Source organism: Channa argus, chromosome 18 (genome assembly GCF_033026475.1).
Source record: "Channa argus isolate prfri chromosome 18, Channa argus male v1.0, whole genome shotgun sequence".
In the NCBI taxonomy this organism is placed as follows: Eukaryota; Metazoa; Chordata; class Actinopteri; order Anabantiformes; family Channidae; genus Channa; species Channa argus.
Window position 1 is genome coordinate 487,710 of NC_090214.1, and position 14,230 is coordinate 501,939.

At 39.2% G+C, this 14,230-nt stretch overlaps 1 protein-coding gene across 1 annotated transcript; it reads right to left on the reverse strand.

The window, feature by feature from the left end:
• Positions 1-4,612: 4,612 nt before the first annotated feature.
• LOC137103625 (septin-7-like) lies at positions 4,613-9,928 on the reverse strand. Its single transcript, XM_067484131.1, has 2 exons — positions 9,869-9,928; positions 4,613-6,618 (listed from the first exon to the last, which is right to left on the reverse strand). The coding sequence occupies exons 1-2, from the start codon at positions 9,877-9,879 to the stop codon at positions 5,007-5,009; spliced, it is 1,623 nt and encodes a 540-aa protein (XP_067340232.1). The 5' UTR covers positions 9,880-9,928; the 3' UTR covers positions 4,613-5,006.
• Between the last annotated feature and the right edge of the window lie 4,302 nt (positions 9,929-14,230).

A 14,230-nucleotide genomic window follows, 5' to 3' on the forward strand; every position in this document is an offset into this window, starting at 1 on the left:
TATGTCGTACAGTGGTGACAATTGTGGGGTGAGAGGAGAGGAGAGAGGGTCAAGAGGAGGAAAGGAGCTCAGTGGGGGTGGGGGTGGGTCCCCCAGCAGTCTAAGCCTATAGCAGCATAACTACCTGGTTTGACCACTTTGCTTATAAACCTCCTCAGTTCATGAAAACTCTTCGTTGCCTTCCACGGTTCAGACCATGCTACGTTTATCGACCTGCCTCTGTCTGCTACTCTGTATTTGTGAGTGCCAGCCCCTATTGGCTCTCTCCGTTATCGGCTTGGAGACATTACGCCACGGACTCTGTATGATGCTACATTCCCATAGGGAACCAAGCGATCACCTAGGACCTCTGTTTCCATGCCATCACTAAAGAGAACATTTTCCTTGCCATGCTCATGCTTAGATTCATGCCTTGCTTATGTTCTATGCCTGCCAGGCATAGGAGCCTATGGCCCCGTGTAACTTTCTGCCTGTGAGACTCTAGTTACTAATAAGGAACTATTGATTATTGTACCGAGATCACAGTCGACCTCAGGATAACCTAGTGCACATGCTCACTGTATGGGATTTGTGGATACTGTTGGAAATTGTCACCATGGGGTTTTGGAGTTTTGTTTTGCACCAGGGATTGGAGACCCACCACGACTGCTTCCCACACGTACACTCCCAGGACCACCACTAACAGCAATGCACCACTCACACACTGCCAGGACCACCACTTAACCCATCCCCATAGGACCTTTTCTTCCACTCCAGACTCAGCTCTCCTCCCCATGCAATGTCATTAGTATTACCTTTGTTCTGAACTCTATTTCCCACTTGACAGTGTAAAGCACTCATCTGTCTGTCCTTCCCCATAGGCTGAAGATCAGCACCACCTAGCGAGTCCGAGGGCTTGACCACCTTAACATCTGACCTCGCCAACAACAACCTTCTTAATAAAATTAATTAACTCTGAGGAATTGTGTCAAGAACCTTTATTGGGTCCAATACAGAAACTAGCCCCTTACAGGTCAAACTGGGTAATGGAGTCATACTAGAGTGCATTATAAGAAGAGGTGGTTCTAATGTTTTGGCCACCTCATTAATTTTAAATAGGTTCATACGGTGGCCCCTTAGGACAAAGCACGTACAAATTCAAAAGCACAAACTAAAAGGAAATGGGCTGCAAATCAGAAATTCAGCAAATGGAATTTCCTAAACTGGAAGGGCTCCATGTCGCAAGGGGCAGTGATGAGTTTGTGCCTACCAAGTCAGGAAGTGTAATCAAGGCTCAAAGCTGCTATAAATGTCATGCTAGAACTGCCATTAAGTCACTTTATACACTGTCATTTTTCAGATGACAAAATAACCATTTAGGTGTAGAACAGGGGTCACCAACATGATGCCTGTGGGCATGTTTTAAATCCCATTTGCATTGGTGTGAATTTGAAAATGACAATATAGTTTTTGTGTCCTGCTGATCTTGTTCCTATAGTTTCTGTGAACTCTGATCATCTTAGAGAAAACATGACATGTTATACAAGTGCAGCTATTGATAATGTGTCATGCAGAGTATGTGTTGATTTGGCTTTGTCTTGTGGTAAGACAGAGACAAGATCGAGGAGAATGTGAGGACAGCAGGTGTGTCTGAGGGAGTGCTGTCAAAATAAATGCTAGATGAGGGTGTGTGCAGAAATACCGTGAGAGCAGTTTTAATGTTTTTGACAAGTTGTTTGACTGGGTTTTCACTGAGGATATATATATATATATATATATATATATATATATATATATATATATATATATATGTCTAATCTAACACTGACTATCACAGGCTGGATTATAAAATGTTCCCTAAACTGTTAACAGGTTGTTACCAAAAGAGAAGTAATACTCAGCCAAATTCCATTGTATAAATAAAGGGTAAATAAATTCACGTTTCCTGTTATTAAACTTCAATACAAAATGTCTTAGAATATAAAGGGATGAGGGGGAAGAACAAAGTGATTTACAGAACTGAAAACATTGATTTGTTTGTCCAAACTGCATACTGGATGGTCAGGCAGAAAAGTAACCGCTGATACGCAGCAATGTAAGACAAGCACCAAACTAGGACAGGAGATATAATCCACAAGTCAGGACTGTTTGAAATGTGTTTGTTGATTACAGAGGTAGCTGAGTTTCTGTCATTTCTCTTGAGTCTGCTGATTTATTCTCTGTGATTTCTAAGTTCTAAGATCTACAGAGATTGTCCCCACTAAGGTCGACAGAAGCTGGGGTTCATCATCGATAGACATCGGAGCATTATAGACCATGTTCTCTAGGGCATCAGAAAGATCAGACCCTCCCTTACAGAATATACAACCCAACTCATTGTACAGGTGCTGGTCATATCTCATCTTGATTACTGCAACATTTTGTTGATGGGGTTACCGGTATCCACAATCAAACCCTTGCAGATGATCCAAAACGCAGAAGCTTGCCTCATTTTTAATCATCCAGAAAGGGCTCATGTCACACCACTCTTTAGATCTCTACACTGGCTTCCTGAAGCTGCTCGCATCAGGTTCAAAGGTCTGTCTCTTGCCTACAGGGTGATCACCTCAACAGCTCCTGCTTACGTCAAGTCCCTCATTCAGGTCTACAACCCTTCCTGTCCACTGTGGTCAGCACCACACAGAAGACACCAAGCAAAACTCTTCAGCACAATGATCCCACGATGGTGGAACGAGCTACCAAACTTTGCATGCTCAGCAAACTCACTCCCAATATTTAAAAACCTGCTGGAAACAGAACTCTTCCACATTTTCCTATGGAGTTAAATCTCATGTAAACCCTGACCTGCTTATAACTTTGAGGCACAGCTTCTTTGAATATGGTTATTTTGGAGTTTTATACAGGAAGCATGGAAGGCTGGGTGGATCCTTAGTGCTATGCAATACATAATACGTTCTCTAAGCATAGCTAAAGGTCAGTTTAAGAAGGCCAAAACCTGCTTTGGCTCATAGAATAGTGGTTTAAACTTCTTACAGAGAGGGATAATGACCAGCCCCATAGAAGTCAGTCATATGCATATTCTGCCCAGACCATATTCTTGGACTAGGAGGTAGGGTCCCAGGAACAATGAAGGCACAGTCCACTCTCTAGATCCTGACCGAGTTACTTAGTTTGGCCATTGGACTGAGTGTAACCCCTAAGATGTATGCAAAATGGTCATGAACTGGGAGCTGCAGTCTGCGATAGCAGGGGAAGGCATGAAGGCGAAAGAAGTTGATGGTAAGTGAGGATGTTGGCAGTCTCCTTGGAAGCAGGGACTTTGGCAAGTAATTGCTAGGAAACTTATGGTGGTAAGATACAATCTGGGTTTTTCTTGTTTTAAGGTGCGTCACATACTGTTCTCACATATACTATCCTGGCCAATGGAAAAGGGTGAAATTGGAGCAGTGGAAAAATAGTGCCCACTGGGCCCGTAGAGAGTTCAACCATTCCACAATTTTAGGGTATTCAAGATTTTTGTCATTTGTCAGCATGTTCTGCTCCCTCCAGTCAGTGGTGCCACTTCACCGCAAGCAGTTCTCGGTCTCTGATGTTGTAATTGCGTTTTGCAGGGGTGAGACGACGACAGAAAAAAGCACAGGGGTGAAGCTGGTTGTGTTTCTGGGCACAATGGGACAGAAAGGCCCCTAGTCCAGAGTCCGAGGCACTGACGTCCAACAAAACTTTGCATTGCCCATGACAAACATGCATGTATATGCATAGTAACACATATTAAGAGGTGGTTCTAATGTTTTGGCATTGCCGTTTAAAATAAATGGATGGGCCAAAACTTTGATATCAGCACCTCCTCTTCTTATTCTTCTGTTTTGGCCACTGGCTTTGTGCAGTTTGATCTCTGTCTGCCTCTCACTGGAGACGCTAATTTTTTTTTACTTTATTACAGTGACTGGCTGTGGCCATTTGCATAAGCAGCAGAAGAGAAGTTTTGTTTGTGGTACAGCAGCTGTAATAAAAATCTATTATTTCTATGTTAGACTATGGCACTGTGTCACTATTTACTAGTCTAAACACTCACATGGCCACAGGTTTTACAGTAAAAAGCAGTTTAGTCCAGAGTCCAGACAGGTTTACAAATGGCATCAATGGAAAGAATGAAGCTTTCTACTGAGACCAAGAAACAAGATAAAAACCAAGTCCAAGATGAACAGAGGTGAAAAGTAACCAGGTGCATTTACTCAGAGGTCTAGTGCCATTTGTTTAAATACTGGAATGTGTCTCTGATGCATGTGTGCACGTATGTGTTGTGGCTCATTACATGTAGAGAGAGAGAGCAGAGAAAAAAAACATCTTATAAAATGGGAGATTGTGTTACTCAAACATTTATCTTTGTTGTGTATTTTCATTAGAAGGACAGAGTGTACCGTGTACCCTGGCTCTCACTCAGAAACAGCTGGGATAGGGGATCCACAAACCCTCGACTGGATTAGTGGTCAAGCCCTTTGCATTTTTGTAGAGGGCTTTCTACAGGCATGATAGAGAATGACGTGGTGAAGAAACCTGAACGTGTCATATCAAACTTAACTTTACTTTGCTTATGGATCAAACTGATTTTTTTTATTGAGGATTCACAGAAAACTAAATCATTCAGGATGTGGTTTCACCAGGAATAACACATCTATCTATTGAACTCACTACAAACATGTCCCAGGAAAATGTTCCCACACGGTCTGTGTCATGGGAAATATCTGAACTAGTCTTTCCAGAGTGAATACATCACATGTACATGAGAAATACAATAAAACTGAAATACAAGCACTGGATTTAATGACTTCAGTCAATCAATATGCTGAAAGTTGGACATATTTACATTGTGAGTACTAACATCAGTATAATGAACTGTTCATAGAAATCAGAACAAAAAATACAAACTTAAACAACTTTTTGATTTTTATATGATACCACTGAGTTACTAATTAGAGTAGTAGAGTAGTACTGTAGATGTCCGACATCTTTCAGGTCTTCATAATTCATTTAAACATTGCTGTTTTTAAAGCTTTAACTTTATTACCAAAGTTACTAAACATGTACTGCAGTGCTTCCATGGTTCCTTTATCCATTTGACTTGTTATGTCCTGCAGCTTCTTGACCTTTTCTCCGTCTCCTTTCTGCTTCATCTTCTCAATCAGGAAGTCCAAGTGGACTTGAGTGGACAGTGAACTGACATTCAGGGCGATCTGCTCCAGTCTGACAACATGTTGATACGACTCTTCAAGCAACAGACACTTCTCAGCTTCAAAGTGTTCCATCTCCTCTTGAAGATTTGCCAAGAGGCTCAACTTCTTATTACTTTCTAGCTTGTTCTTTTCATACTTGGCTTTCATTTCATTTTCAGTTCTTTTGAAAGTCTTTGTCTTGGTCACATACCTCCATGTGTCCTTTACGTGAACTGACACAGGACACCTCCCTGTACAAACAGTACAGCGGCCTCCTCTCATGATCTCACAGTCTTCAGGACTCCTGGCCATTGTACATCCAGGATAGTGACAGTTCTCCTCACAGACAATGCAGCAGACAGCCCCTTTAAAAAACACCATCCCCCACATCCCACCACTGATTTCTACTCGAACCTTGTAGACCTCCTCAACTTCTACAGTAAAATTTGCGTTGTTCTTCATTTCTTGTTCATGTTTTTGCAGAGCTTCTTGTGTCTGTTGGATCTGTCTTTGTTTTAGTTCAATCAACTTGAGCCTGTCTTGCAGGTTGTTTATGCAGGCTGTTACTCTGATGCGCGAATGCAGCACTTCAAATGTTTTGTCCAGCTTTTGAGCCCTAGATCTCTTTAGAAAATCTGTGAACTGGCCCATTCCTCTCTTGGTTACCCTCCATGCATTCTCTAAACCAAACCCATTGTCCTCTGTTCTCGGTGTGCTCTGACGGTTATTGAACATAAAGTGAAGAGGTTGATTCTTCTCATTTTTGGCACATTTAATGTTTGCAGCTTCAAGAGCTTTAAGGGCATTTTCTGGTGTTATTCCATCGGAGTGTGTGATGAGGATAATTATTTTCTCCTCTAGGTCTTTTCCAAACAGAGACATCACGGAGTCGAAGATGTATCTCAGTCGGTCGCTTACTCGATTTTCACTCGCCTTCATCACCAGACCCACTGCATCAGTTTCATGAACTCCTTCTCGTGAGCGAAACAAGTCAAATAATCTTTGACTGACAATGAAATCTAGATTGAGCCCTCTGGTGTCTCCATATCCAGGAGTATCAATGATGGTCAGAGAGTAGGGAACAGTTTTATTTTCAAAACCAAAGATCTCATATACCATCACATCTGATGTCTGACTTTCTGCCTGACTTTTGTTTTCATCCTCTACAATCTCAAACCAGATGTTGTCCTCAAACTTAACTCCCATGGTGTAATTCACCAGAGTGTTGATCAGAGTAGATTTTCCTGCTCCTGTTTCCCCAACAAGTAAAATGGTTTTGTTTGTTTTGTTTTGATTTTTTTGTCCAACAGTCATCATTGTCAGATTTCCAAAGTGTTTTTTCTTCGGTCTCAGCTGATAGACAGCAGGAGCTCCTGAATGAAGCACAAAACTTTCTGAGATGGTGTCCTGGTATTGGTTAGAAATCCTGTAGAAAAAAGGAGAGTTGGTCAATACATGTTTTTAACTATGTGCAAATGTTTACCCTTCAATGTCATTGTCATTTATGTCACTCTTGTACATCAATGTGCTATTTTAACTTAAGATATTAAATATCAAATCAGTAACATCACCAACAAACCTGGAACAGTAGCAGTTTTAACACTGCCTGTAGCCTAATCTGTTGGTTGAATAACTTTCTAACAAGAAGATCTTAGAAAGTAAGTGTCAATATGGTTTTATCCAAAGTCCTCTACTCTCCCATTGGCTCCCCTCAGGGGTGTGTCCTGTGGGCAGATATATAATTAAGTTTGCAGATTATTCAGTTAATGGTTCTCTTCGCAGTGACATCAATAGTGATCTTGGTCCAGCAGTGGATGATTTTAGTGAATGGTACAAACTTTCATTTTTAAACAAGTGTCAAAAAGTTTAGAGGTGACCATTGACTTTCAAAAGAAACCTTCACCTGCTTCTCCCATTTGCGCCTATGGCCAGGCTGAGGTGGTGCTTACACTTGAGAGTAACATGGCAGTGAAATTGCTGCCACTAACCTTGATGAACTTTGAGGTCGATACAAAAGCAAAGCTTTGAAGAAAGCATAGTCAATCATGGCTAAAGACAGCCACCCACATGTTGCAGAATATAAGCTGGTGCCTTCTGGTTGAAGATCCTCCGTGCCAAAATGTAGAACAAATACTTTTAAGAATAGCAATAATGCTATTCTAAACCTGTCATACAGAAAGAAGTAGTCATGGGTGGCTGCAGCTCAGCTGGTTAGACAGCTGTCCACAGACCACAGGGTCAGAGGTTTGTAAATGGTTTGCACTTATATAGCGCTTTTCTACCTATTGGTACTCACTGCTTTAGTCACAACCGAGACCTTGTCCTTACATACGGCATTGAAACTGATAATTTAACAGTATTTCTCTAATAACATTCAAATTTATGATAATGGACTATGCAGCAGTTAGAAAAAAATTACAGTAGATGTTTATCTGTAAATGCTGTGAACAAATGTGTCAATACAATGGAAAGTAGCCACCTTAATGTTACTGCTGCACAAGTTAATTATCTTGTTGACAATTCTCCAGCCTCACTACATTCAATAGTCGATAGTGTTGCCTCTCAGAAAAAGATGGCAGTAAACCAGAAGAGGTGATCTCCATGGTATAGTCTCAAACACGCAACTTAAAACAAGCAACACGAAAGTTAGTAAGGAAGTGGCCTGGAAAAACAGTTTAAAAATGTACAAAAATGTACAAAGTTCTCTATGATGCCAGAACAGCATATTATTCATCATTAATAGAAAAAACAAGAACAACCTCCGGTTTCTGTTCAGCACTGTAGCCAGGCTGACTAGGAGCCATAGTTCTGTTGAGCCTAGTTTTCCCTTAACTCTGAGCAGCAATGACTTCATGACTTTCTTTATTAATAAAATTGTAGCTATTAGAGAAAGAATTCACCAGATCCTCCCCCCAAATATTACAGATAGATGTACAACAGCTATAGAACCAGTGATATGGCCCCATTCAATGTTGCATTATCCCAAAAGATCTCTTATTTAAGTGAAACTTCTAAAATTGTGTTTGTTCATTTATTCATGTTAATGATGAATCCTCCATGCACACAAAAGTTAGCTAAGGAGTTCCACAAGGCTCTGTGTTAGGATCAATACTTTTTAGTTTATATTTGTGTCCTTTAGGCAACATTATTAGAAAACACTGAATTTCCATTGCTATGCTGATGATACCCAGCTATATTTATCTATGGAACCAGATGAAAATAATCAGTTAATAAAGCTTCAAGCCTACAAGACATAAAGACCTGGATGACCCACAATTTTTTACTTCTAAACTCAGACAAAACTTAAGTCATAGTATTTGGGCCCAAAAATCTCAGAAATATGATGTCCAACCATATTGTTACTCTAGATGGCAGAAGTCTGGCCTCCAGTACTACTGCAAGGAACCTTGGAGTTATTTCTGACCAGGATTTGTCGATTACCTCACATATATACAAATCTCCAGAACAGCCTCCTTCCACCTACAGAACATTGCTACAATTAAGAGCATCCTGTCTCAAAGTGATGCAGAAAAACAGGAAATGCTAAACTACATGTAGTTGTCTCTCATTTAAGAAAGTTTTGCTTATTGTTTGGATAAAAATCTAATTCTAAGATGCAGTCCCATCAGGATTTTCAAACCATTATAATTGCCTGCCTAAAATGCATTTAAAATTACAACACGTGTTTCAGTGTTTTTGCCTTTTTGTATTAAAATTATCAAGGAAAGTAAAAATTGTAAAACACTAAATTTATATACTATATACTCATAGAATTTGTCATGCAAACAGGTGAGCAACCTCTGTCCTTTTTTAATTCATACTAAACTACATTACCACTAACTATCCTTTATTTATTTATTTATTTTTTTTAAATCAGTGAACTTTTAGCACTTGAAATAGATCTGCATGTAATAGATCTGCTGCCTCTCCCTCATTGCATATTTATTCTGCTATATAGAATTTGTGCTCATTATTGTGATGGCAACATTTCTCTACCAATAATTTTCAGCAGGAAGAATTTGACTTGGGACACTATTTTGATCAGAGTGAGAATATAGGACTGGTAGTGTGTGCGTACACATTAAAAGTTAACAAATTATAAAAAAAAAAGAATGTCACATAAATAACATTTTTAAAGACAATATTTGCAAAAATGTAAAGTTTGAACAAAAAAAAAAAAAGAATGTCACATAAATAACATTTTTAAAGACAATATTTGCAAAAATGTAAAGTTTGAAAAAAAAAAAAAGAAAAAAGAATGTCACATAAATAACATTTTTAAAGACAATATTTGCAAAAATGTAAAGTTTGAACAAAAAAAAACAAAAAAAAAAACAACCTTAAATCCCATGTGCATGTTAACCCTACTGTTATGTTCGTTTCTGAGGAACAGCCTTGACACTTAATTATGCAAAAGTGTCAGAAACCAAAAAGTCCCAAAAAACATTGTTTATCTCTCATCATTAACTTCATTACTAATCATTCCAATCAATATTTAGTTCAATGATGTTCTTTACTGTTCACAGATCACGGTTCAATGACCATACGTCACTCATTTATTAAAAAAAAGATCATGTTAAAACTTTTTTTAATATAAATATATTCATGGGTTGTCATATAATGTGTGTTTTTTTTTTTTTTTTGCTTTCATAGATAATAAGGCCATTGTTACTCACCACAATGTCATGGTGATGTCAGGTACAGAGCACTGCACACACTGAGGACAAGACTGTTGTTGGTCTTTAGAGAGAGAGAAAAAAAAACTTTTATTAGGGGAATCAAAGTATCAGATTTTTAATACATGATTAGTTAATCTTGTAACTGTTCTCTAGTTGACAATTACACTCAAAATAGAGGTGAAGACTCTGAAGATTCTGTCTCCATAACTGTACAAAAGTACAACAACACTGGATAGATGATAAACTGAGGAACAAATGAATAAAAATAACTTAACATCCGGGGGTCAGTTTGTGTTGATGCCACAGGTTGACAACTAACCACTCACAGGATTTTGTACATGTATTTTGAAGCAATCGTTTTCACAGAATTGTGTCTCGTTTTAGAACCAACAAATTGCCACTTTATCTACTGTGGTGAAATCATTTGGGGTCACTTAGTTTAAACAAGATTTAACTGAAGCCTGTTAAAGGGAAGTCTAAATTAAAGTTGTAAAGTTCCTCTGTTTTAGGTCTTCGTTAATAAAAATGTAATTTGTTCATTTCCCTTGTTCAGCAAAACGTTTCCTTGACTTGGGTTTTATACATTCATCAGTGTAATTCAGACTCCTTATTTAACAGCAAGTACAGCTTTGAGTCTTTTTGGGTATGACTCAACATGCTGGATTGGGGGATTCTCTGCCATTCTTCTTTGTAGAAATTCTCACAAACTCATGATGGATTGGGACCATTGGGGGACAGACATTTTCAGATCTTTCCAGAGATGTTCAATAGGGTTTAAGTCAGAGCTCTGGCTGGACCTCTGTAGGAAATTCACAGACTTGTCAATCAGCCACTCCTGTGTTGTCTTGGCTGTGTGCTTAGGGGTGTTGTCATGTTGGAAGGTGAACCTTTGGCCCAGTCTGAGGTCCCGAGTGCTGTGGAACAATTTTTCATTGAGGACATCTTAGTACTTTACTACAGCTTTCTCTCAACCCTGACCAGTCTCCCAGTCCCTGCTGTTAAAAACACCCCCACACCATGCTGCCACCACCATGCTTCACTGTGTAACCTCTTATCCTATTCAGCTGTCACAGGGAGAGAGGTGAGGTACAACCTGGACAGGTCTCCAGTCTGTCTCAGGGCCAACACAGAGACACACATACAGACAACCATTCACACTCAGACCTATGGGCATTTTAGAGACACCAATTAACATGGATGTCTTTGGACTATGGGAGGAAACCCACACAAACAGAGAACATGCAAACTCCACACAGAAAGCTTGCAGCTGGCTGGGCATTCAAATTCAATTAAATTGTACATATAAGGTGTTTTCATATAATTTTTAATCACATTTAAATTTCTTAGCAATGGCAACCAGACAGATTATCACATAATTAGAGGGAGATTACTTTTCTCCAACTGTTTATTACATACAGGTTTTTGACCATTTGCTGGTAAAAATGGAGGACTACATAAAATTCATAAGTAATAAATTAAGCATCTTTTAAACCAAACACACACATTTTTATTAGAGAACTTATTGTATCCTAAAATGAATTAGAGTTTAAAACCATTGATTTTCTTAATTTGCATCCCTTTTTGAGCATACGAAGGTCTAGATCTGTCCCTGATCATGAGGTTTAGGTTTGCAGCATCCAAATGTACTTTACAACAAACAAACGTGTGTAGTAAAAAACTAAGTTGTTCCTAGATTAAAAAGCACACTGAGGAAATAAAGACAGATCACAGAAGGTTCGAGGTTAATTGCTTTAATTACGATGAAAACTGAACAATCAGTGATATCGCCTGCTTACGTCTCCTTATGTGAATTATGTAAATTTATATTATTATGAGTTGAAGCTGTTATAGCTGCAAAGGGTGGGCTGACGTCATATTAAACCCTATGGATTAAGAATGGGATGTCACTAAAGTTCATATGGTTCTAAAGGCAGGCGAGTGCTGAATCTTGAAAAACAAAAACAAAAATACTAATTTGCTGAGACTTTTGTTCATTGTGACAAGCTCACAAACACTTAAACACCTAAACAGTCCCCAAATTTCAAAAGTTCACAAAAGGTATATCAACCTGCCGTATTTAGCTTCTGTGTATCCTGATCTTAACATCTGAAAGTATTTGACTGGATTTGTTTCAGTGATCTTACCTGTGTCGTTGCTTTCAGGAAGCTCTGTGAAGCAGAAAGAGCAGAGGAGTCAGCTGGGAGGCGTTTTATCAGCAGGAGGGACTGACTCTCTGTGGTCACATGATTTTACACAAACTGCCCAAGAAGATTTTATCCTCATCTCATTTCTGTTTCAGCCATTGAAACAGAAATGAGAGTAGTGTGTGTAGTGTTATGTGCCCTCACAGTCAGGAGCTGCTGCTTTTTACAGCAGGAAACAGATTTGAATGAAACACAACAGGATCCATTTTATTAAAGATGTTATTAAAGATGTGTAAAACATTTTTCATAAAATGAAAAAAAATGAACAAATAAGTAAATGTATATTCACTGAAATACTCCTGGTTCGTAGCCTGAACATCGGACAGTATTTTAACTGCTCTTACCTGTTGTTGTTTCAGGATCCTCAGTGATGCTGGGGATGCAGAAGGATGCAGAGAGGAGTCCGTGCTCAGAGGGTTTATATCTGCAGGAGAGGTGGACTCTCCGAGTCACGTGATTTCAAAGAATCACTCTTTAGGAGAAATGCCCTGTAAGCATCCCCCACCCCACCCCCACAACCACATCCCTGAGGCTTTGGGAAAAGTTTCCCTGTCTTTTAGTTTCAGTGTAGACTCTACAACTGTAATGCTGTAAAAGTCTGTCTATAAAGCTTCTTTTTATATTTGTTTTATAATTGTCTAATCACATTGGATAGAAGGATAGTCATAAAGATGCAGAGGAGTCATGGAACCTAAAGAGTCATTCCTGCAGACATAGAATCCAATCACAGACTCCTCACTGCACTTTATGTTCAGGTTTTATGTCTGCAGGAGAGACTCCTTGGGTCACATGATTTCACAGAAATACTCTGTTCTGTTTGCTGCACATCCACTTCTGTTTCCATTGGCACACAGTTGATAGAGAATGCATTAAATGTGTGTTTGTCTTCACAACTATAGCAAGACATGGCTGTGTGGGTGTGCACCCTCTTGTATGGCAGAAGTCTGAGGACCAGTTCAGATATTAAATGAAAGAAGTGCGAAGGGCGAAGTGCGCATGATGGTGGAGAGCTTAGCACTGCTGCCTCCCAGCTAGAAGGTCCCCGGTCTGTGCGGTATTTACACGTTCTCCCAGTGCTCCCACTGTCCAAAGATGTGCTGTTAGGTTCATTGGTGAACTACAAGAAAAGTTCAGTGATGTCTCAAAAGTCCACTCTACTGTTGTTCTCATCTCTACAGGTTAATGAGCCCTCGGAGCTGCAGCAGAGCCGAGTGACAGTCAGGACCAAACTCCACATGACTTCCTGAAACACAGCAGAACATCAGCTGTTAGGACCAACGAGATTATACTCTAACGCTTGTTTCCTTTTTACTCATGTCAAAACACGTTGAGTGTCCACCTGTATCATTTCATGATATTGCTCCAAAACCTCCACATTACAGAATTTACGCTTTCAGTCCATAGACCTTTTTAATAACAACAATGAAAATCTTTATTTATATAGCTGCAGTTTCAAAAGTTTGGAAATGCCTACAGATGTATTTTTATTATCTTTTTTTGCTTTTTTTTAAGTCAATTAAATGTTTGCTGTTATGTTTTAATTAATTTTAAAAGATAACCTTTAAAAATAAAAAATTGCAAAATGTACATGTTTCCAAACTTTTACTTACCATTGTTTGCTTCAGGACACTTGGCCACTAAAGCTGATTCAGATTAACTATTTTTACAGCTGAGTTAATAATATATCCAATATGTTTTTAACAACATAAATTACATTTATTCAATGGGACAGTTAAATGGACTTGTAAAGATGCTAATACTAAGTTTGGTTATGTGTCAGTGTTTGAGTAGGTGATTGGCTGAAGAAAACATTGGAACAGAAAGTTGGAAAAAACTAGGGTTTGTACTGTGTTGCTGGTGATTGGGACTCCTGTTGTTGTACCTGCTACAACCTGTCGGTCTGCAGAACAGTAAGAGGCTGCTTTTATGTGTGTTGGGAGAGGACCCGTCGTTAAAGCAGCCGATGTAGCTTGGATTAGCAGGACATGCTAACTGAGTAGCCAGCTTCAGAGGACACACCATAGACATCCAGAAAGCAGCTCCACTGGTAATAAAGGAAAAAGTCAGACTTCACCTCACTGGTTTGACGGATTCTTGCTGCTCACAGCAGCTAGTTAGCCGTGAATTTCCTGTGGACAGTTAATAGCTCTGTTCT